Here is a 24,972-nt window from a genome sequence, read left to right as displayed (position 1 = left end):
AAATGTTCAAAGCAAAATGCTGGTGTGGGAGAGTAACACGCCATCCTCAACAATGCAGTTTTACTTGTACATTTATCTCACCTTTCTCCCATCATAGAACTTGAGGCAGCATATTCAGTGTTTCTATTCAGACAGTAATCAGACATACACCTACTTAAATTTTAATGAGGTTGTGCCCTTTAAGTGTACTCTGGAACTGACCCCAACTGAGTCCCAACACTTTTATATTTCTAGAAATAAGTAGCCGTAACATCCAACGAAAATAACACAGAATACTAGCATTGGGTTTTACAAATTTATTTCTAGAATTTAGGGGAGGTTCTTTTTTTCTTTTTGCTGGAAACTTATCTGTTACAGGTCTGTTGGTGAAAATGTGCATTTCAGACCAGTGATGCCAATAAGTACAATATAAAAAAAGGTACAAATCTGAATTGCTTTGCTTTCTATCGATCGTTTAACAATGTGACAAATAAAGCATCTCTGTTGGCACATGAACCCGCTTATCAGCATTTGGCCTTTTAGTACATACAATACTTTAAAGAAACTTTGCAGTACATGCTGCCACTTTCAGCGAAACACATAATATAACCAACAACCACTAACTTAATAATCTTGTTTGGTTCAGAGACACAGAGATGCCACAAACAGACGTGTCTATGAGGTAAGCAGTAAGAAATGTTCCTGAAATTTGGACAAAATGTATCCAAGTCCTCCTGGGTCCTGCGACTACTAGTAGCATTACAAAGGCTGTTTTCTATCTGAATAAGCTTAGGTGGGATCTTAACTGCATTTGCCCTCAAAATGAAGTTCTAATTTTGTTTTGGTTTAGCAGCATACAGGCAACTAGATTATTCTTCACCATACAACTCTGTTAGCTGGCTTACTTATGAGATTTACAGGTTTGTTTGTTTTAAATTAGCATTATGCTATAATTAACATCAACAAAAACCCTAATATATCATAACAGATTAAACACACAAAATACTTAAATTCCAGAAGATAACCTATCATACCACATGATGATTCCCAACTGCTGGAAACCATCGAGGGCATACAAGAGTTATAATGCACCTTTCATATATCAAATGTGGCTAATAACACAGCTTAAAACTACTATGATAATAAACCCCAGATCAGAAAAAAGAATCCACTTTATAAAAATGTGTAAAAAAAGAACCTGACATTATTCAGTCTTCTGAAATGTCTGCCATCTTAACATCAGAACAAACTAAGTTGCAAATCACGAGACCCATTCAGAATAATGTCCAATGCATTTCAACTTGCAGCAGAACTATGAGGCATTATGAACGAACATTAAAACCTGATCTAAACACGGTTAACTGAAGAATGAGGTATTGTGGAACAGGAGCCTTTTTTGGAATAGAGCAGTAATCACATTAAGTAAAACTGATCACATAAAAAAATCTACCCAAAAAAATGATGTCAATAATATAATTTTCTATGAGAAAATTTAAAACCTATAACATGGCAGTATATGACATTGTATAAACAAAAAATGACCACAAAATAGCAGCAAAACACAATGACAAAGGTACAGAAAAGCAATGTTAATTTTTTTTCAATTCATGCTGGGAATTTATCCATAGCAGCTCATAAAAAGGGGAGCATCCGCTCCTTTTTTTTTCCTTTTAAAAACATTTTTTTTTGTTTACAATCAACACCTTAGCGGCAATTTCTCACATACATTTTGCCATCACATTCTCCTCAAGCATTAACTTCAACAGCTATGTCCATGTCCCTTCAGCTACTTTCTACAATAATAATAAAAGATACATAGCCAAGATGTGCAAATTTTCTATTTGTAGCTAAATTAAAAAAGGGAGGAAATACACTGGATTAAGAACTTTTTTCAAGTACACCAATTCTACACTTTTAACTATGGGGCTTTCTTATGGATAGCGTTATTTTGGAAATATCTGGGCCAATGTATCTTGAAATGTCCTTATTTGGGTCAGATGTGTTAAAATTGCAACATCAAGGGCAGATTTTTTTTTTAGACTCAAGGGGATGATTTATTGTACAAATTATACTGGCCTTCCGAACATCCTCTGCAATAAATATTCTTTTTAGCCTTAACTATAAATTATATATTTTAGTGTTTAAAAGCCTTCAGTTGTACAACATCTAGAGACAATTCTCAAAATATGTGTCTTATAGGTAAACCTCTCAGGCCCCTAAATTTATATTTAAAAAACTGAGTTGGCACCAAAAGATTTCTAAGTATCTTTTCTATTGAAAAGGTTAGGAAGATATCCTGGCAATTTTGTGAATGTGTATTTTCTCATTGGAACACAACCTTCAGAAAAAAACCCACCTTTCCTCAACACCATAGTTAAATGCACTTGCTTTGCAATTCCAAGTTTGCACACAAGCACTTTATATATATATATTTATATTTATATATATAATTTCCAAACCATTCCATTTTAAAAAAATTCCCACACAATAAAACGAAAGTATTTCCTATACCTAATGAACTGAAAGTGCTTTGAAATGGAATGGTTTTAAACAATAATAAAAGGATAAACTGTGGATTCAACCTGAACATAATTAGGCTGCGTATCTTTTGGGTAAAAACCAGCATTTCATTTTTTACACAGGTAACTACAAAAATAGGAAGCTTACAAAAATATATTATGTCACTATTGTGATTTCTCTTTATTACTGGAACGGGATGTTCGGTTTGTCCCTGGCTATGGTAAGCTGGAGCCCTAGAAGTCTTATGCACAGGTAATCCACAGGCACAGAGATTAACATATAATTATGCGGTATGCTAACATATACTAACGTAAAGGTTACATTAACCATTTATAAGGTGAAGAGGATAAAACCTAAGGGAATAAAATAACATTTACAGATGAATTATAAAGTGACTAAATGCATAAGCAAGCAAGATACAGAAAAGCCTAGAACTGCATTAAAGCTATGCTTTTTAAAGGAAAAAAACCCCAAAAAACCATACGTAATCTATCTAAAAAACACCCTCTTCTACTTTAAAAATGGTTGGCTTTTTTAATATGCAACAATCAAATCTAATACCTCCCCTGGAGACATTGTGTGTGCGCACATGTGTTAATGCCTATTTTTACAACATACAGACAAAAACACTTTAATATAAAAAAACCCTAGTTGATTATTATTGAATAAAATCTTCTATTTTTGTAGCTCAAACCCCTAGAGATCATGCAAATACTATGGTTTTCTTTTTAAGACAGTTGGGGGGCGGGGGGCGTTGGGGTTGTCTGTTAAAAGTCACAAAAGGAAGGAAGGAATAATGGAGAAAATAGTGAATAACATTTTCCCTTCTGGTATAAAAAGTCCTGGAGAAAAGGGTTTTGGGGGAACAAGATCCTGATTCCAACTCCTTCTCAGATGCCCTTTCTTTGTTTGTTGATGTTCCAATTGCTGAAGTCCTCTTAAATATTCACATCTCTAACATCAGTGGGTGTGCAGGAGAGGTCTGCTTCATCTTCAACAGTCTTTGTTTCTGAAGATACGTTGTGCTGCTGTGCCTGGCGTAGACTAGATTCAAGGAGGGATTCAATCTGTTCCTGGCAGGCTCGTAAACAATCCTAAGAAAGTTAAAGAGAAGGGGGAAATCCTTTAGGAATATTATAAATACCTTATCAACAAGAACTGTTCACGAATCACTGCAGTAGATAGTAAGGCTGTGCAAACTGGGAGTTAGGGCAGTGGACACAATCCTGCTCTTCTCCCTGCTCACACGTTCACACCATATATTACATGAACAACCTTCAAAAAGCAGTAACACAACTATCCCAAGTCAGTGATCCTCACTGATTTCCCCAATTCAGTGTAAGTTGTTTCATTCAAACTTTAGAGAAACTTCAGGGCATCAGAATTGTCATATGTTATGCATCAAGATGTGTCCATGTGTCTGTCAGCAATATAGGTTTTGCAACCCCTGCCACTGAGCTCACTGTTGTGAATCCATCTCAGTTAAGCAACCATGGATATTTTCTTGTGACTGGTTATTTTCTAGAAATTGACCAAATTGGTATCCAACTGAAGCACAATGTGACCTTAAATAAAGGAGATGAAGGGATTAAACTATCTTGGGAACTTCTATAGGCAGAACAAGCGCTCTATAATGAACTATAACTCATTTGCACATATAACTTGGGAAGCTCCTATACTATTAGTCTCAAAAGAAAAGCCAGTGAGCAAGTAGATACTGACACTGGTGTTCCCATGTTTAGATCATACATCTTCTTAATGCAGAAGCCTTAAGTACCATAGATGTATTCACGATGTGACCACAAGGTTTCACGCAACAGTTTGCAACTCAGCAACAGTCAATTTGACTAAGTTCATGAAGGTTCATGTCTGTACAACACTTAAGAAAAGCAGAAAATACAAAAAACAGATATATCCTAACCACACCTAGCCAAAAGGTCAATGTTTTGTGGCTCATCAGACAATTCACTTTTCAGGTAGTTAGAACAAGTGGCAGTTTCATAACCACTGTTGTCATGCCTTCACGATATTTAGTTTTTCAACTATGTGATAAAACTTCCATGAACATCTCTTAAAATCTAGGTCTTAACCCAACAATAACGAAGTTTATTTAAGAAGCCAAACATCTAACAGTAGGATTCAAGTTAAATAATCCATGTCAGATAAAGGCTAAATCAGGTAACATTGTCCTGGAATAACAAATTCTGAGTCATTACTCATGCTAAAGATATATGCTAGAACTGTCTTTTGGCTTAGATCCAGCATATTTCTGGCAGAAGAATTTCTACCCACGGGCCATAACTTTCTTGCCTTCCTCTTCCACTGCAGCTCAAATTGTCCATTAAAATGCTGTTCCTGGAGATCCTGGCAAGGGGAGGCAAGCAAGTCATCCTCCATGGCAGGAAGAAGGGAGCTTTGACTCTCAAAAGCCCATAACCCAGAAAATCTTGTTGGTCTCTTAAGGTGCTACTAGCTAGCTGTTCTATCTGACAGAGTCCTTCCATCCAAGGAAATGCTGAATTGGTTTCAATTCTCTGACTCTAATCCAATGGCTACTGGAGAATTTACTTAAAGAGATAGATTTTTCAGGTGAAAGTATGTAAACAAGGGAGGGAAGGAGGCATGGTATAGTCCAACTGCATCAGATCTCAGAAGCTAAGCAGGGTCAGTACGCAGAAGGGAGATCACCAAGGAAGACTCTGCACAGGAAACCAATGACAAATCACCTCTGCTTCTCACTTGCCTTGGAAGCCCCTTGCTAGAGTCACCGTAAGTTGGTTGTGACATGACAGGACATACATACACAGTACAAGTTTTTATTTAATTTCTAACTATCTCTACACTTCTAACCCAACCATAATCGCACTCTGAAAATATGGCTGCCATTTCTAATCTTAAAGATGCAATCTAGCATATCAAAGAGCTGTGGAAATGGCCTTGTTACTTTACAGCATAAATTAGAATATTCAAAGAACTGAGAGGGAAAGAGGAAAAGCAAGAACAAGTCTTATGTCCCCTCTGACAAATATACTGTGGCATAACCGTTCCAAATACATAAGGTGCTGTTCCCCTTTTTTTTGGCAGCAGCCTAGCATGGTTATTTTTAAAAAATTGTCCTGGTAACAACAGTTGTACCAATTGTAATGTTACAGGAATTAGAAATGGAAAGATGTATTCTTGTGAATCAGTGTGACACCTTCTTCAGTGCCAAGAGTGCAGCCACTGCAGAAACAGGGATCAGCCACAATAAATTGAGAAAACAAACAATCTCACAGTAGTCTGCTGAAACTTTTTCTGGCTCAATGTTTACTCCAGCCTTTCTCACAAACAACGTAAAGCTTTTCTCAACATGTTTAACTCAGTGCATTAAGAACTTTGAAGTTTCCTTTTGGGATTGCCTTTCTGATTTAACCTATGACATGTGCTAGCCCTTGCGGTGAACCCAGTCTTCCATGATAAATTGCCATCAAAAGTGTTAGGATGTGCATGACTGAGAATGAATGTTGTTTTCTTGAGATGGTGACCTGCCTGCTGTTTTCTTTATTTTCCTGTTTCAATTCTGCCTTCATTCAGAAGCTTCTTGTGTGATCTACCAGCTTTTCACTGATTCTGCTACCACAAGAATCATGTCTACCACATGGCATTGGGGGTAAAATAAGATTAAAAACTCAAGCAAACAATTCTCAGCAAGTTTCTTCTGAGAGAGAGGGAGGTTAATCCTACCTCTAAGCAGATCAGACCATCAGTTACAGCTCACTGAAAACAAATAACCTTTGACCTCTACTGGTTTAAACTCTAGTGTAATATTTCCTCTTGACAGAGACACAGTATTTTAAATAGCAAAGAGAAACACACTATATCCTAAAGTCATTATGCTGTAGGCTGCCTACATACCATAGGCCTTTCTCAGCAGAGACATTAATATGGTGTCTCTGACCTCACACATTCTTATTTAAATTCCAGAAACGATTCACCTAAGAAACGAACACAAGAACTAGGCTTCCATAAACATTTACAGGAACTTTTTGAGGTAAATTCAGCCATAATTGTGCAATAAATTCAAGAGTTCCTCATTGAAAGAAATCAATTCATATTTGCCTCAAAGTATTTTAAATCCTGGCTCCATATCTGTGAAACTTTATTACTGACAATCTCCCACTGAGAGTCAGTAAAGTATGCAGCTGAGCTAGCTTCTCCTATAAAATTAAATAGACAAGGTCTGTATATTCTACCAGTATGATATAACGGTTTAAGAATCAGACTTAACCTGGGAAGCATCAAGTTCAAATCTCCACTCAGCAATATGGCTTACAAAGAGTCACTGTTTCTTAGCTTAACTTGCCTCACACTTGATTGTAACACCGATAAAACTGGAGATGATGTACATCACTGAACCTTTTGCAGTTTGAATTAAAACTGTAATCAAGTGCAATGATAATATACATATATTTACTTATGACATTTGTATCCTGCCTTGTCTCTTTGGATTCAAAGCAGTGAAGAAAACGTTCTTGAACCTTAAGACTGGGACCAGATCCTGAATTCCTCTGAAAATAATGAACTATTCCATACATCCAGTCTTTCTTCTGCAGTCTCTTCCCAACCCTCTCCTAATTTTAGCCTGTGTGCCATACCTGTTATTGCAAGGTCCTTTCCCCCCAATTTTTCCAATGGAAATACTGGGAAATTGGAGGAACATTGAGAGAAACAGCCCATCAAAAACTTCTTTTCGAATGGATGAAATGCTTGTTGAGACAAGGTTTTTCCTCACTCTTTATATATAATATAAAAAGACTTTTGGGGACCACAGAAAAAATATTTTTTCCTTTGTAGAATGACTGAAATTAGTTGTATTAAAAATGTGTAGTATGAACATATCAGACAATCCACGTGGAATTATACAGTACACCTTGATCTTGGAAGCTAAGCAGGGTCCATGGAAGACCCTGACCCTACAGAGCAAGGAAATGGCAAAACCTCCTGTTTAATTGTTTGCCTTGAAAAGCCCACCAGGGGTCACTGTAAGTCAGCTGCAACTAGATGGCACATTAGTCACACACAATCTACAGCATTAGATATTGGTAATTCATGTACACAGTGTAGACCTATACAAAATTTTCCAGTATTCAAATAATTTTTGCAACAATTAATAAGTGATAAGGCGTTTAAAGATAATACATTTAAGGGATCAATATTTTCAATGTTATAAAGTTTAACTTTGTATCCAGATACGCTAGTATCCCTTCCTATTGTAATGGGCAGTGTTTCTGACCAAATAATACATACTCTTTTTTGAAACTACTGAATTTGTTTTCTACTTTTAATTTCAATTTTTTCCTACTCTCAGACTACAAGAATTACAGATGTATATACTATGGAAGGGTAGGGTTGAACAGTCTGAACAGTGAGAACGACTGACAAAGTAGAAATTGCAGCACTCTCTCTGCCCTCTGCGATGTACAGTACATTCAGGATAGGAGAACTTTAACGGTGTGCTGGGCACTTGGAATGAGTGGAAATCACCAAAATTAAATTAATGGTTTCTACCACAAATCTTATTTATGGATCCTGTTTCTTTGACAAGATTATATAAATTATTTATATATATAATACTATGAGGTAAAACTATATTAGAATTGAAAGGGGTGAGTAACTGGTACCACCAATCAATAAATGTACTAGATAGGTTTTAGTGAACCCCACCTGCATTTCAGTATAGAGTGAATTACAATAAGCATTGATGATAGATGTATTAATGAAAGCAACTGCAATTTAATTTTTCAAATGAAATCAGATGTTTCGTAACTTTAGCAACCCAGGAATTTTTAATTTTCTTTAAGGACTCCCCCCCCTTTTTTCTAGGACACTACATGTACCAGACTGGTCTTTTCAAAGTGTTGCCTGTCTAGTGTTTTCAAAACAAGTGACAATTCTTTTCACCTACCTTTTACATCACATTTTAGATTGATTGATTGAACGATCTATCATCTAGTACATAGCTTACAAGATGAAGACTGAAAATGGGTGGCTGCTCCTATAAATTCATAACTTTAAAGACCCGGCCTCTTGATTGGACAGACTTTTGCGCCAGAGATAGCAAAAACTATTCTTATTGGTTAATAATTTCAAGCGAGAAGAACAGGGGTGGAAAATTTTTCAGAGTGGCTCACAGAAACAGAAAAAGCTCACTATTGCACAAAGCCAGAAGTTGTGGTACTCAGCTGAAAACGGTCACTGGCTATTATTGTCTGTGCAGAGTGACCTCTGGAAAACAGAATTAAGGTTCACTTTTATATGGGAAGTAACTGGTACCTCCTTGCTGTGACTCAGTCAAATCATATGGATTAGCCATTGGTTCCCAGCATGTATTCTCACTAGCGTCCTAGATCTTAGATCACTGAAGGTGAAGAAGTTCTACAAGGTCCCAGTCTTTGAAAAAGGACTAGGAGCCAAGTCCATCTTTTTCTCCAGGAGCAGAGGGGAAATTGTACAATGCCCTACCCTCATCCTGATTCCAAGTTCACTGAATGTCCATGGAACACTGGATTTGACATATTAGTATAAAGTCTGGTGTACAGATTTAGTCCATGTGATAGTTTTGTGTATTTCATTTAAGCTAACAATAACTGGTCTTTATGTACAAGACTATGCAAACATCATATTAGAAATGTGGCTGTACGGTGAGCTCAAAGGCCTACACATGAATTCAGTGTGAGCGGTCACAATCCTGCTTCCCCACTATGCAGAGGTTGAACAAACATATACTTTGTTATATGAGACACAAATGTGAGAAGCAAATGGGAAATTAGTGTGTCAGTTTTACAAATACAATTGAATAGTTTATTCAAAGTAAGACTTAATGATTAAGTTTAAATTCTGTTGGTTCTGATGCCAAAGAAAACATCAAAGACACAGCAAGCTTAGGAGTCCTTTGATTTTTACTGCCGACTACAGAAAAGGGTTTGTATATTATGAAATTCAAACACCTTTGTGGTCAGTTAGTAGGTTCCAACCCAAAATGTTCCATGCATGAAGATGCCTAAGAAACATATTCCAGTGGTATTAAAGGATAACATGGAAATATAATCAAATGTAGCAATGTTTTGGTCTAGAAATGAATGTCAAGCAAAATTCAGTTGTTTTGGATGATGGGATCAGGAACAGACCTATGGAAAACAGCCCAAGAGTTCTAGCTGTGGTTATCAGATTTCTCATTACCACTGTTCAAAAAAAGCATGAGAAATTGAACTCTTACCAACATAAACTTGAGCCATAATGAAATGTCAATTGGGTGATATTAATTTTAGCTTTTAGTTTCTGATGATTTAAGGTAAAATTTAAATTACAAAAACTCAAATCCTGTGGGTCAATCATTCTGCCAAGAATTGTAAGTATATTCAAAAATGTTAATAAAATGATAATGCCTGTGAATTCTGAGTTAAGCTGCCATGTAGGCATTTAGGGTCGCAACCAATTAATGGCTACAACTTCTATGGGCATGAAATGAAAAGAGGTAGTTTGCCATTATAAAACAGACGGCTAAAAACAATGTATTTTGAATTATAAAAACTCAGTACTTGGCCTTACATAAAACACAAGGCAAAAACAAAAGACATGTTCATAACAAAAGAAAACAATACTAGTTGCAACCCAGTTAACATAGGGGGAACCATGTACGCTACCCTGAGATGCTTGACAGGTGGAATAAATATGTGACTGATTGATGTTATTTGGTAAGCTTTCTATAAGGGTTACAGTTTTTAAAGATACTCAAGTTTCTGTTTATATTTGGGATACTTAGGCTTGTATCCCACAGAGATGGAACTGGGGAGGGATTTTTGAAGATCTGCTGCAAGCCTCCAACTATTTTGTTCAAGAATTCCCTTTCCACCAGGGCTACAGAAAGAGAGGCCGGAGGGGGGGGGGAGTGTGTGGTTCTTGGTCCATGAAAATCTCTGGAAGATGGAAGCCTAACTTCCTTATTTTAAAAAAATCTTCTCATCAATCTTGATCCTGCAAAGTGAATGTGCCCATCCACAAAACAAGGCAGTAAAGTACTAAGTATGTCCTAAGACTTCTCTCAAAAATCAGAATCCTGTGTTGCTTCAAAACTTTCCCCCCATAAGCTCCAATGCCATGGAGGGATAAAACTGAGTGTGCGTATCTCCTAATACAAACTGAGATAGATTCTCTGGATGCTCTCTGCTCTACCAACCACTCCCAAATGAACAAACAAAACCCCATGATTATTACATAAATAGCTAACATTATGCATAAGCCTGCTCACAGGTACCAGCAGACAAGTTCATGCCATGTCACAATTCTACAGCAGTACTTCTGGTACAAGGAAATCCTCAGATTCAGTTTCACTTTTCTGGCACAAGGTGTAAAACAATTCTTTCTAAAGAGAAGATGCCTTCCACATATTGAAAGGCACCTTTGGATCCACCTTTACACTTTCAACTGTAAAACTCCTGCCCTTTGAAAAAGCATTTTGACATTGATCACTAAAGGGCACATTGTTCTATATGGTTTAGAGGTCTGTAATGGGAAGGAATCCAAGTCTCAATGTTATGTATCAGAAATAATTAAGCATTATTTTCTTTTAAATCAGATGTCCGCTATCAGCACAAGATAGCAAATTTATCTGCTGGTGTTAAGTACCAAATGTCTTGCTCTGGGCTGAGGCCAATTACATGGTGAATAACCTGTATCATGCATACAGAGGTCAGCATATTTCCAAATTTAATGCTGGAACAGATATAGCATCACTGTGTTTGTGTATGCAATGCCTTCAGCAGTAAACTGAGGCTGCTGTCTACATGGGGCATTCCCGCATACTCTGAAGTTATACCAATGAGACCCTGTCACAGGATTACGCCAGAAATTTGACAATGCCTGATAGCTGTTTTTTAAATTCCACACCCTCTGAGAATTACCACTGTATACCTTCCATTCAAGGTAATGGGGGCTCATTTGGGAGATGTGTAAAGACTGCCCAAAAATGAATGAGGAAGAGTCTGGATGTTAGGCAGACACTGAACACATAACACAAAAGCAAGACACACTGCTTTCAGCGCAATGCATTTCTACTCAGTGAGCAAGAAAGTGTTTCTCCAGAGCATTTTCTTATTCTCAGTTTGACACATCTACACCCCACTGCCAATTCAGAAGGAATCATGTAGGATGTGATGTGACAGCGACTTTAGCCAATTTTGGTAAATACTTGTCTTAGACTAGCCCTGCTATGCACAGAAGTAGTGGGCCAGCCCAGAGTTCATGGTATGTGTGGCTTGCCCTATGAGTGCATCTGATCCCTGGAAAAGACTTGATAAACCTGCCCTAAATTTATTAAATTACACAACAACACTGTCAAAGGCAAAAACAACAGAATGCAGCAGTGAAATAAGTATTAGCAATGAAACCACTGTAATGTTTCATTCGCTATGCATTCCCATTATGTGTAGGAACCTAAATATTATTTTTCTACAAATTTCTTATATTTTGCATATTTATGGACATATAAAATTTAGCCCTGCCTCAAAGATTTGGTTACAAACCACAGGGTTGACTTTATTTGACTCACTGTTGGCACTGGGAGACCTCACAAGAACCTTTTTTCAAACATCTATTTATTGGTCTTCTACATTGTTCCAACACAAAGCGAAACTCTGCCCCAACTTCACACCCCATTAGGGCATATGGATCATTGACTTTAGGTCTTCCTTGTAGGCTCCCTTCCTGCCCATTCATTCATGAAAGGTTTATTGCTCACCAGTTACTGATGAGCATCTCTAGGAAGCTGCAGGACTTTTAAAAACAGAGAAGGGGGGAGGGTCTGGGGAGTCCTAGAAGGACCATCTACCTTTTCAAACAATGGGACAAATATGTTTTAAAAACCAAACAGGAATTCTGTACTATCTACAGTATAGGCCTACCACAAGATATACTGTTCTGATCATGTGAACCCCCTTAAGAATAGTTTTTCACACTATTTAGCATAACAAAGAGCCCCAAGAATGGTCAAAACAAAGGTAAGGTTCCCCTTGGGCAATTTATTGCAATTAAGTAAAAATAACTGCAATAAGCTGTCCTAATGGATCTTTACCTTTGTTTCGACCACTCTTGGGACTCTCTATTATGGCAAATGGCCATAAACTATGAAAAACTATTCTTAAGGGGGTTCAAACGGTCAAAATGGTGTATCATGGTATAAGCCTGTACTATAAATACTACTGCACTCCTCTTTATTTCAAAAGAATTCTGTTCTATGGAACAAATTAATACAGTCTCAACAACTGTCTATATAAACTGATTTATTAAGATTCTTCCTTCCTTCCTTGCGGCTGGATTCAATGCACCTGCACAAGAAAAAACACAAGAAAAAGACTGCCATGGCCACTTGAACTAAGTCGAATTTATCATATCCCTGTTTGTATTTCTACTTGTGCGAGACCTTGTTCAACTAATCCCAGGGGTTTAGGGAGTGAACGCAGCAGCTTCTTCATTCTCAACATGATTCCCTGAGAAACAGTATGGGAGAAGGAAGAGATGGTTGCACAAAATCTTGCGTGACTATGATGCTAACATGAGCAAACTAGGATGGGAAAGAAAGACCTTGCAAAAGATCTTGCGCAATCCCTTTTGCAAGCCCATCTATGCCAGGTGGATTTCTTTTTCCATTTGTGAATTGCTGGATAGAACCCACAGGGTTTCATTTGGAATGTTAGAACAAGAAATAGTAGGATATTCAGCCCATGCAATTTTACCCAGGTTATTAATGCACACGTTAACTGCTAGAGAACATGACAAAAACATACTGAAAACAAATTGACTTTCACCCAAACAGAACTGATGTCAGAACAATGTGATGGCACATGGTATGATGTCGCTGTACCTTCACAGCCAACATGAGAGAGCCAGAGTGGTTAACTGCAGCTGACTCTCATCTGGAGAACTGGGCTCAACTCCCCACTCCTCCATATGAAGCCTACTGGGTGAACTTGGGCGAGTCACAGTTCTCTCAGAACTCTCTCAGCCCATGCAGAGGTAGGCAATGGAAACCCACCCCTGAACATCTCTTGCTACAGAGTCACCAAAAGCCATTGATGGCGCCCATGCACAGACACAACCCAAAACTTTAGTTTCAGATCAGCAGAATCACTTACCGGATCACATTTGATAACTTTTGATAGGAAATGTGTGAGACATTGATACGAGAGGAAAGTGTTAGTGTTTCCAAGGTGAAGGCCTTGCACAGCTGCGACCACACTACCCGCAGCAATCATGGAAGGTGGATTTGAAATAAATTTAACATCTGTTGGAAAACAAAAAGAAACAAAGGCAAGCCTGTTTATGTATACATCATTCCATTTTTGGGGCATACACATAAAAGAAACTTGTCCATTTTTTTTTTTAAGAATGGTATTAAAGGGGTGGATGCATGACAAGATGCAGATGAAGACAACATAAGTATGTGCTGCTGTGCCTGTGAAAACGGCCTATTCTCCTTTTAACAGAAAAGTTGAGAAGGCCATGCATTTCCTTGCAAGGACTCTGACTTCAGTCTTGGATACATTATCGTTATGAAAAAGGTATTCCAGCTAATTCTCACTGAAATCAAGTATTAGAGACTGTGGTTAAAAGGCTGCATATGAATGCAGTTTCCTCAAATGTTGTGTTCATCAGTGTATTTATTTAGAAAATTTTCGCTCCACCCTTTTAGCAAAAACATGCAGAGTACTAAGAAAAATAAAATAATTAAAAGTTAATAAAATCAAGCACACATACATGAACTAGCAGCAGCAATTACAAACAGGAAAAATACAGCAGCACCGAATAAAAGTATTAGCAACGGTATTGAGAACATCAAAAAACAGGATGGACTTTGCCAGAGAAGGTGCAGGTTCACCTGGTATCACCATAAGAAAAGGTCCTCTGATCTGGCAGCAACCCACTACGCCTGGGAAGGCAAAAGACTTGAACAAAGGCCTCCTCAGAACTTTGAGATATCTAGGCCATTTTAAAAAGCACTTTCAATTGACCCTTGAAATGAAAGTCAGTGGAGCTACAGTGTCGAAACTCAGCTTCACAGGCAAACCATCACCATAAATGGGATAGAGACAATATCATGAGACAGGGAGGTGAGCAGACTACAGGGTTATGTATGACACAGTGGTTGGAGTTCTGTCCTTGAAGTAGAAGAATTCCCTTGAAATCTTCTACAGTTCTGAAACTATCTAGGCTTAACGTTGTGGCCTAAAGTGGAGGGAAGAACTGGAAAAATTAGCTCTCCTCTAGTCCACTGCTAGGAAACAAGGTTGGGATCCAACCCTGTATATTGAGGTAATTCTCTAATTTTGTATCCTTGACAAGTTGATGTTTCATCAATGAACCTCATGCAAAGGAGCATCTAACAAAACTATTTTATTACAATTGCTTGGAAAGAAGAGCCGTGGGACTCTTTGTATGGGAACAGGATCGCAACCCAAGAAATCAAGCCTCTCTGAACACAACAGGCTGGATTTAAGGATTTCCTTCTGCTAAATAAGAAATCTTTCTCTAGTGGAAAACTTTTTTCCATCCAAAGAAGACTATTCACTTAGCAATAAGGAATCCTTGGATCCAACCACTTGGGGTTAATTTATGAATAAAAATTCTCTGGCTCAAAATCCTGCACTCCTGATGAAGGAAATGGTAAATATACAAGGGATCAGGTTCTCACTTCCACTTTGCAAATGTTCTGCTTCAACCTTTTCTCTTGTCACTGACTAATCTCTGTCTTGGCAACAGGGATTTAAGTAAATGTGGCACAGCTAAGTGAAGGGGGTCTCAGGACCTGGCAGACAAGCAGTTACATTCTGATGTGACACCATGCTGACAAGGGCCTGGGCCCACTTCCAGACTGCATTGCTGTAGGTCTTGCCTCTAAGGATCGCCTGGCCCATGAGTGCAACTGAGAATGTTATTCCCCCTTTTAAAAAGTAATAATTTGTATTTCTGGACTTTAGACTTCTTTCCTGCTCATTCATCTCATGCATTTGACTACAACCAGGAATTAAAGGACAGGGAACATGGTTCCATATCTACCAGTAAAGGTGAAAGCAGAAAATGCCAACATCTGTATAGCAGTTTAGGAAACAATCCCAGCAGCCTGATACTAATACAACTTCTCCCTTAATGGAAGAAATCCATTCCCTGGAATCGTCAACACCAACCTTTATTTGCATTCCAACAGGTCACTACTGAACAGTTTTGGACACAAAACCCAAAAAGCACAAGTACGTTACCAACAAATAGGTCTTTGGGTAATACTACAATCCTTTTATTTCTCTGTTAAAGACAGCATATGTACCCTATTTTAATTTACAATTCCATGCACTTTTAAATTGGGAAATTTTTGCCACGTCCAAAACCCAAATTTTCTACCAATTTATATTTTCACATTTACCTAAAGCATGTATATTCCCAACATTGATGTCTTAGTCGTATAAAACTCATCAAACAATTACAACTGTTAACTCTTCAAAAGAGACTGGAAAAGAAACATATTCTGCTTTTCAAATGTTTTGATTGTTCAGTTTAACCCCAATTTGGTGTTCTGCAGGTGCCCATTTATAGAAAACTTATTCTAGTATTCGGAGCTCATTCAAATAACAAGTTTGGGAAATCCAGAAAGTATTTCCTTTTAAAGTGGTAATATAAACAGGAACATGAATTCCCAGTCACACCCTCTTTCTTTCCTAGGTGGAAAAGTGATAATGGAGTTTAAATGACCAGCTTGTGTCTGTCCCCATAACCACTCCAGACAAGCAGCATCGACAGACTTTTTGTTGCAATACAACAAGGAATTATTTGAGGCAGAGACCACTAATTTCAGCATATTAATCAGGGGGCCCCTCTTGGCTGTAATTGGATGCCCCCAAGTGAAGAGTGTGGCATTATTGTCAGCCTCCATCGCCTCATCTTGCGCTATTGAGCGCTCAGGAACAAGGGGGCTTCGGTGAGATGAATTAGACCTGACACAGTGACAATAGGGAAGGGGGCCCCTCAATTGAAGCACACATCCCCAGTAGCCTATCTGAGACTTCATCCAAAAAGAATAAACAACTTCAGTGTTGTTAAGGGGGGGGGGGGAAGAGGAGAGGGAAGAATGCCAACCACCCTGAAGGGAGGACAAAGCAGGCATCTAGGCGCTGTAGCGCTTAAAAAAAATTCCTAACAAGGCAAGTCACCCCTTTTCCTTTTTAAATGGAGCAGCAATTCCATCCATCTGGAGAGCTGGGGGCTATGAATGAAAATCTTTTCATTGAGGCAAATCAAAACTCTGAACATAAATCACTAACTGCAAGATGCAACAGGTTCCAACTGGTCACATACCTTGAGACTTCCAATTTTGGAAAGGCTCAGAGAATAGAAGGATTGTGGCAAACTTGTTTCAAAGGAAGGGCTTTGCTCCAGTGAAATCACATTAAAGACTGCTAGTAATCCTCCCAAAGGGACCGAGGATGTTTAGACAACTAGAGGCCCATTATGAATTCAGAATCTCCCTATATTTGTTCCTATCGTTTTGCTTGTGTTGAGCCGGTACTGCTCTTTAGTGCTGATCTCAGCCTGGATCAATGAAGCGCCATTTCCTCTTTGCCATGCCAGAGCCCTTATTTATTCAACTAAACAACTCTTTCTAAGTTTTCTTCCCACTACCTAAAGGGGTGCATTGGGGGAAACATATTCAAAACAAATAAATGACAAATGACAAAGCAAACCCATTTTGTTGAAGCCAGACAATGGAAGCAGGAGTATAAAAGAAACTGCTTTTAGTACCACCTCTGCAAGTGATCGTCTTTGTATCTAGAACAAAGTGGCACACAGAAACCTTCAAGCATTTTTCCTGTTTTATTTCAGACACCCTACAATATAAATTGCTATTTTACTGTCTTCACGTGGTCTCTTCTTATTTCTTGTACAACCCAGATAGGGCTTCACATACTCTATTTTTAATAGGCCAAGGGGCCTTTTGGGTTAACAGGCCTTGAATCAAACTTCTTCAGACATTTGGTTTTGATAAAATGTGTTTGTCATTCAGATCAGAACAGCACAACTGAAAAATAGCCAAATCAAATCTGGCCACTGCAGAACTTATTTCTTTACTTGATTATTTCTTTCTGGGAAGACCTAAATCAACTACTTCCTCAAGACAAATGGTGGCTCTTAGGGACAAATTCACCCTATTAAACACGGTTTACTTAAGACAACATTCCCACTGATTTCACTAGGGTTGCTGGCTCCTTTGTTGACTTCCACATTTCCTTTAAGCCCGTGTTTGTATTCACCAATTCATTTTCAAATTCTACATATGGGATTTAGAACAATGTTTAAGATAGGCCTCTGGATGTGCCTTCTAAAAAGACACATAACACTGACAGCGGATCAAAGTACTTGGCTCTTTGCAAGCCTCCAACCTTTGAACTATTCTTGTTTTCATCACTTTGGAACGGTTCCTGCCAGCGCCACAATCCAGGTTAAACATCCCCATACCCCAAAGAGGAGGTTGGATGGTAAGAAGAAAGAAACAAAAAGGGCTATTAGTCTAACAAGTGGCTACAATCCTGGCTGTCCCCCAGCAAGGGTTTGCTTCTCAGCTGTAAACCCATTGATTCACTGAAACTGACTTTTGTTAGTAGGTTTAAAAGTATTTGCGAAACGTGCTAATGATTTTAAGAGCTTGGCAAGTAATATCATCCCCCTGCCCAGTCCAGAACTTGCCATTCCACTGTCTTACTTCGGATCAAAAGCAAGCCTGAAAATGGCCAGTATTTATATATCTTTCTTTGGCGATTCCACGGCAACATTACTAAACCAGGCCTGCTAGTACAGTATAACGCTAAGGAAAAAGTGTTTGGGATTTTTCTGACCAAATTCATCTCAGGCAAGGCATCACTAACTCAGCTGAGTTATTTCAGGTATCAAACAGAGAACTGGCTTTTCAGTGCTTATTATTTAAGCTTGGTTACGCCTTTCTCATTCGGGACAGTTCCCTCAGACACATCACATCTCACAAAATCAATATTCCCAATTCTTTTATGTGGTACTTTTTGCAGCAGCATACACTACAGACTTTTGTTCAAAAGAACATATGCTGAGACTGCTGTTAGTCCCTTGTTCTTTCACCATTCTGTGTCTTTCTTGCCTCACTGGAATAAATCCCTTTCTTAAAAAAAATCCTACTCTACCTTTAAAGTTATCTATTTGCTTCTCATTTTTTTAAAAAAAGGCAGTAACTGTTCTACCTGGACATCAGGAATGCAATGTTACATTACTAATCCCACACTCCTGCTTGTTGTTTGTGAAGACTGGGGGAAGGGTTTGGCAATTAAGGAAATGAAACAGCAGCAAGGGAAAGCATGTGGCGTTCCAGAATGAGTCTGCACAGGCATGCACATGCGCACAGATTATGCCTGAAACCCAAAACCAGGCCTCTGTGAAATTCTGGAGCATAGTCAGTCTCTGGCTCCTCTGAGGCCGCATGTACACATGGAATCAGCACAGCACGTGGTCAGCTGGGTGTGGACAGCAGAGACTCAACTCTTGGCCAGACAACCCTCAGCAAGCAGCTCACTGAGGAGGGGCGACAGGACACACACAACTTTAAATGTTCCAGGAAAAGCAAACAGAAATCTTTCATCCCAGGAACCAAAACAAATCCCAACTTTTAAAAGCATTCAAGCTTACAATGCAGCAACTCCTGGTTTGGTTTCCAAGACCTAACTCCTCTTTCGGATGTAGCATGGCTGAGATCCAAAGACAGTCTATTTCCACAAAGAATTGATTTTCCTTTGAAACTGTTACAGGAAATGCATCATTCTAGAAAACTCACCTTTGGCCCAATAATCCATGTTCTGCCAACGAGACAGTGCTATGCACAGGCATTAACTATGCTGAAATTTGGAGCCTGATTTAAATCTATGGGATTCTGGGCTGTGGGTAAGGGAAGAGGGTATGATTGCTGGTGGTACACAAACAGAGAGCACGCCTTTGGAGAGTGTGAGGCTCATACCTGTAGCGCATAGAGCCACAAAAGTCTGGGCGTGTTTACGGATGATCTGCTTGCTGTCCTCTGCCACAGGCATTTTAGCTAGAAAATGTTCAATAAAATCATGAGGGGTCATTGCCGCCAGATTCCATTTCAGCTTATTCACCAGAAGCAGTTCCATTTGCTGCAGGGAAAAAGACCAGGAAAGGGGGGGGGGGCACACATAATTATAAAGTTCCCTTCATAAACAGATGGAAACATATTGTTATACTACCACAATGTCTTAAGGAGACTTTACTTTTGGTCTTTCATATGCAGTGGCAAGGCACACCATCTGAAACCATACCCTTGCCAAGCATCGCAACAGCTTTAATGCCACCAGAGAAGAACAGAAGCAGGCGGATAAAATGCCTCTCTGCATGAAAATTTTACATAATTCTCTTCCCTCCCCCTTTGCCAGGGCCACCATCATCCAGCTGCTCTGAACCAGTGTTCTATTAGCCAAGCCTGTTGTTTGAGCGGCACACACAAGAGGGCGCCAGCCACCCACTTTTCCACCTCCATCTTGTTATTTTTTTGAGAATTTATCTTATTAGGGAATTTTGATTCAATTAATTTCTGCACAGTGTGGACTGATTTCCCTTATCAAGTTAAGGAAAGTTTTATTCACAAGCCATGGGCACTTTTTCAATCAAAGTAAATATGTCTAGGATTGCAATTTAACAGTCTCATTCTGGACATATATATGTGAAAATAAATCCCAGTGAGTTCCATAGGATTACTGCAAAGGGCATAGGATTGCTGCCAACATTACATGTTTCGCACCCAAAAGTGCTGAACATTAGGCTGATCTTTAAACCATTCAGCCATATAACATTTATTGGTTGTTACTAGTAAGAATATTTAGAAGTTGCATGGGTAAGTCAGGAATCTGTTTATAACAAATTCATGCAGTTATTTTTGAGGGGAAGCTCTGGAGGAAATTATTGATCGTTTTTCCTGCATAGTTTATTGTTTTGTTGTTCTGATTATATGAATATACAATTACCAGTAATTCGTTGGGTCTAATGGAGTTGTCAGTGTAAATGCACAACTTTTCTGCAGTTAGAGGAATAGTCTCCTTCATTTTTGAAGCCACAAACATACAGGTAGCTCCAAGAAGTTGCAAACGACTTTTCTTGAGGGGTTCAAACGAGAGATATCTGTCCAAATAATTCATAGCCAAAGGAAAAACCTCCTCTTCGCATTTCTGCTCCTCACAAACCTGCAGCAGTTGAAGAGGAGAAAGTTGAAATCAGTGATCAATATTTTAATACCTGCATTTTCGCCCCCAACCAACCCCAAGTTTTCGGCTGCTAAGAGACAACGAAGACAAATGAAATTCTATGTGCTCCATTATTAAAAAGTCGAAGAAATCCAACTTTGAAAAACTGAAAGAGAAAGTCGCAAGAAAATGTGGAGTAAAGAACGTGGTCCGCATTTAGCAGAAAATTCACTGTCTGGTCTCTGAGAGCCATCGTCAACCACCCCAGATAGGAAAATGGGGGTCAAAATGTTGGGAGGGATTATGGCCTAGTTATCCCCTACGGGCTCCAATTTGCTTGGGTGCTGCCGATCCCCGTCTTTGGTCGAGAGTCGAGACACAAAGGTGGCGTCCGGAGAGGCAATCGCGAGTTTTTTCCCCAGACGTCATCTTTTCAAAAAATATTTAAAAATATTTAAAAAATCACCAGCGGCCCTAAAATAGCCTGAAAACAACCCCCCGGGAATCCTTTACTGATCCCCCTGGTGAAGAAACACGGAGGACACCCAAGAGGGGCATCCCGAAGTAAAACTCCAGGGCTCCCCAGCCCCCTTCCCTCAGCCCCTAGAGGAGCAACGTGCGGCATTTTCCAGGACCCGGGCAACAAGGGGGACTTTCAAAAATTAATTAAAAATAGGCGGCAGGGACGGGGGGCTTCGGAAAAAGGCTGAAAATGTAGCCCAGGCCCCTCTCGTCCTGCTGGGACCCCCCTGAAGCCGGTCTAGGTGGGGGGGAAGCGAAAGCCACGCCGGTTTTTGCCGGGCGACCTTGCCGACAAGTTTCAGCAGCAGCAGAAGCATGTCTTCTTCCAGGGGGAAGGAAGCCCCGGGACTCTCCCTGGTATGAACAAAGAAAAGTTGCAGGCAGTTGGTCCTCCCGAGACTTCTGACCCAGAGCCCAGACCTTCTGCTTGGTGCCCAACGAGCCCCCCGCTTCCCTCCTGCGGGCTTCTCCCTCTAATTATTAATATACACTTGGCCTTTGCAATAAAAGAACAAAGATGGCGCATAATACTGGCACGGGGAGCACTTGCATACGTGTCCATGGATATTAATTTAAAATAAAATCCCAGTCCAATGCATGGCAAGCTTGAGAGGCAGTCCAAGAACCTGGAAGGCGCGTTCTGGGCTCCGGGAAAACTAGTGATCCCACCTTAGGATTCCCCCCAGAAGCACCAGGAAAGGGGGGCCGCGGTTGGAGACTTACAAAACTCCTTCCACCCCTTATTTTTGCCCGATTGCATTCTATATGGAATAAGAGCAACCCCGCCCCCCCCATGTATGACAGAGGGCGATGTATTCTTTGGCTTAGCAAAAATCTACAGCAAAGAGGTAAGGCAGCGGAAGGAGGTGTGTGTGCGTGAGTGGGGGGGGGGGGTAGAGAGGTATATCTTCAGCAATGTTTTAGGGTGCAGGAAACGGGAGTGGGGGACGACACGGGTCTGATTCGATTCCTACAATCCCAAACTTTTGCAAAGCACGTTTACCAACCTCCAACATCCAAGTGGCCACTATTTTCCTCATATACGGTAAGATCTCCTTCTGCACGCATTTGAAGTAGGAGACCGAGGGCGAGCAAGTCTCCTCCGCTTTCAGCATAGTCTGCAAGACCCTGTCATTGAGCAGGTTGGCGTCTAGGTAGGCTCTCCTGATGGTCTCCACTTCACAGCAGAGCAGCTGATGTTCCATGTCTGCCACCGCCGCCTCCTTCCCTCTTCTTCTCCTGCAGGCAGCTCTGTTCAGAGGACTGAGTCAGGCTCTGGCTCGTCCCCCTTCCCGGAGTCCCTCAGATGCTGCTTGCTGCTACTGCTGCTACAGCCCTCTGGAGGCTGCAAAACTTTCTAACTTCCAACAAAACTCTCCTGTATGGGTCCCCGTGACGTTACTGTTGTTAAGCAGAGATCAAAGCGCCCAGAGAGAATGCGAAAGAGGGAGAGAAGCCAAAAGCAGGGGGCAGAGCCCTAAGCCATCCCATAGGCTCCAAGTCCTTCCCCTTTGCTTCTCTTAGACAGAAGCCGAGCTTCTAATGCAAATGCAAATGAAGACCGGGGGTTGCTTTCTTTTTGGGGGGAAGGAGCGAGGTGGTGGGGGAAGCCCAAATTGTCTTTCCACTGGATCAGACAATTAAAAAAAATGGAGAGGGCTTCGGAGCCGACGGATGAATGAGAGTAGGCCACACACAGACACTTCTGGCCGGTGGGGTTGGGAGCCCCTTTCGGGTTCATTGCAGAAGGCAAGGGGCACCACTACTTCCACGCTTCCAAGCCAACGCCAGCAGTAGCCACCTATCTAGGAAATCAGCTGCATTTCCATAGTTTTGCAAAAACGCCTTACCCGTTTCTAGATGGAAGGTGGGGAGGAGGAGAGGGGAGGGAAGAACTTTTAACTCTGGGACAAAAGTTAACAATCGTTGGACGCAGACTTTATCGTAAGGCTTTGTAACGGGGAAATAAACTAACATGCATCACACGTGTTCATTTTATTTTAAACTGAAGCAGGCGGCCTGATGCTAGGCATAGGCAAGGCACCCAACGATGCTAAGGGGCAGATTCGAGGGAGCTCGTCTACAAAACACAGGCGGCACAAGAGACTGCAATCTTCCCTTTGGATTGCTTTCGCTGGGAAGTCAACCCCACACCCCAATGGGCTGCCCCACGTTAATAGGTTAAGGATCGAGGTGTCAGTTGTTCACCCTAAAGACGGAGCCAGTTTCATAGGCCAAGAGTGGCTGAATAAAATGGTGGCCACCATTTCCTCCAAACCTCGAAGGAAGAAGGAAAGGGCGCGCATATGACCATTCAGATTGCACAACGGAAATCGAGGTAGACTCGCTTTGAGCAGATGTAAGGCGGTGGTCTTTTTCGGGGTGCATCATTTCAACACGGGCCGCAGAGGCGCCCAAATCACAGTGGCTACGGTATTGCAGCTAAGGGGGTACAACATGGCATTTTCACACACATACCCCCCCTCCCCCATTTTGTTTTAAAAGAACTCCTGAAACTTGTGTCCTGTTTATACTTCTTCCCTGGCTTTTAGCAAGGAGGCGTCTTCTGAGGAGCTGAAGGGGCAGGACTTCTTTTTGTTGATTGTCGGAAACCCAAGTCTTCACTTGGGAGGGAAATTTATAGGACGATACTAATCCTGTTTCCTCGGAAGTCTTGCTGGTTTATTCTCAGGGTTGTACCCGCTGCGCGGTAGATTTATGGTCTACTTCTGGTTCATACCGAAGGCAACGCCACAAATATTAATGGGTATTGAGGATCCTTCTGTTCGCAAAAAAAATTAAGCTACTTTTTTATTCAAAATTGTCTAGAGAACTTGACTACGTGAAATTTCACTCAAACCGAGTTGGAAAATCGACTATTCTTAGATGAATTTCAAAGAAGGGTGTGCTGTCATTTTCTTTGCATAAATCCCTCACCTTGCTGTTCAGCCTGATCTTATATGCGTTTACTTGGAAGTAAATAGCGCTAAATTTAATGGGACCTGTGCCGCTTGCCGTAGTCTTGAGGGGAGATGGGCTCTAGAAACTCTGGCAAGTGCAAGTGAAGCGCATGCACAGAGTTGCACATCTAGATGATATTTCAAGGTTCTGTGGTTTCCTGTGCAGTTCATCTGTCTCCGGGGCGCCTTCTAACTGAAGCGCAACCTGGTATTGTGAAACGTTAAGTAAAGCCCAGCAAATTCCAGGCACGCCTTGATATGCAAACTTACAAAGATATGTTTTTGCATAATAATTCCGGGGCTTTCAAAACACTGGTCAACCCCCCCCCCCCCTTCTGAAGCACTGACATTAAAGAGAGGACCTGTGCCCCCACTTCAGAAGTCCATCACGTTATTTCTGATTCAATTTTATTCTTAACTTGCGTTTAGTAAATAAAACCCGGTCAGTGGCCAGCTGTACAACTTTCGCTCTCCCAAACAATATTTGCTTTGTAAAATCGGTTCCCCTTTCCAATGCTTTTTTTGTGTGTGAAAGAACACGAGAGCAGTGTTGTTTTTTCATTCATAAAAATCCGCGTCGGTGTAGCAGAGCCCTTGATTTATGAGAGACCGAGTGGTATCAGCTACAGCTTTTCCGGAGCCCCCCTTATACCACCACCCTCCAGCTGAGCCGGCTACACAGAAAGACCGGCTTC

The 24,972-nt window shown here is 40.4% G+C and overlaps 1 protein-coding gene across 1 annotated transcript; it reads right to left on the bottom strand.

The window, feature by feature from the left end:
• Positions 1 to 281: 281 nt before the first annotated feature.
• CCND1 (cyclin D1) lies at positions 282 to 22,803 on the bottom strand. Its single transcript, XM_048484361.1, has 5 exons — positions 22,325 to 22,803; positions 20,580 to 20,795; positions 19,556 to 19,715; positions 13,668 to 13,816; positions 282 to 3,593 (listed from the first exon to the last, which is right to left on the bottom strand). The coding sequence occupies exons 1-5, from the start codon at positions 22,520 to 22,522 to the stop codon at positions 3,438 to 3,440; spliced, it is 879 nt and encodes a 292-aa protein (XP_048340318.1). The 5' UTR covers positions 22,523 to 22,803; the 3' UTR covers positions 282 to 3,437.
• Positions 22,804 to 24,972: the final 2,169 nt, after the last annotated feature.

Source organism: Sphaerodactylus townsendi, linkage group LG02 (assembly GCF_021028975.2).
Source record: "Sphaerodactylus townsendi isolate TG3544 linkage group LG02, MPM_Stown_v2.3, whole genome shotgun sequence".
Classification (NCBI taxonomy): domain Eukaryota; kingdom Metazoa; phylum Chordata; class Lepidosauria; order Squamata; family Sphaerodactylidae; genus Sphaerodactylus; species Sphaerodactylus townsendi.
Note: the sequence above shows the minus strand (reverse complement) of the source record. Positions and strands in the feature narration are given on the sequence as shown.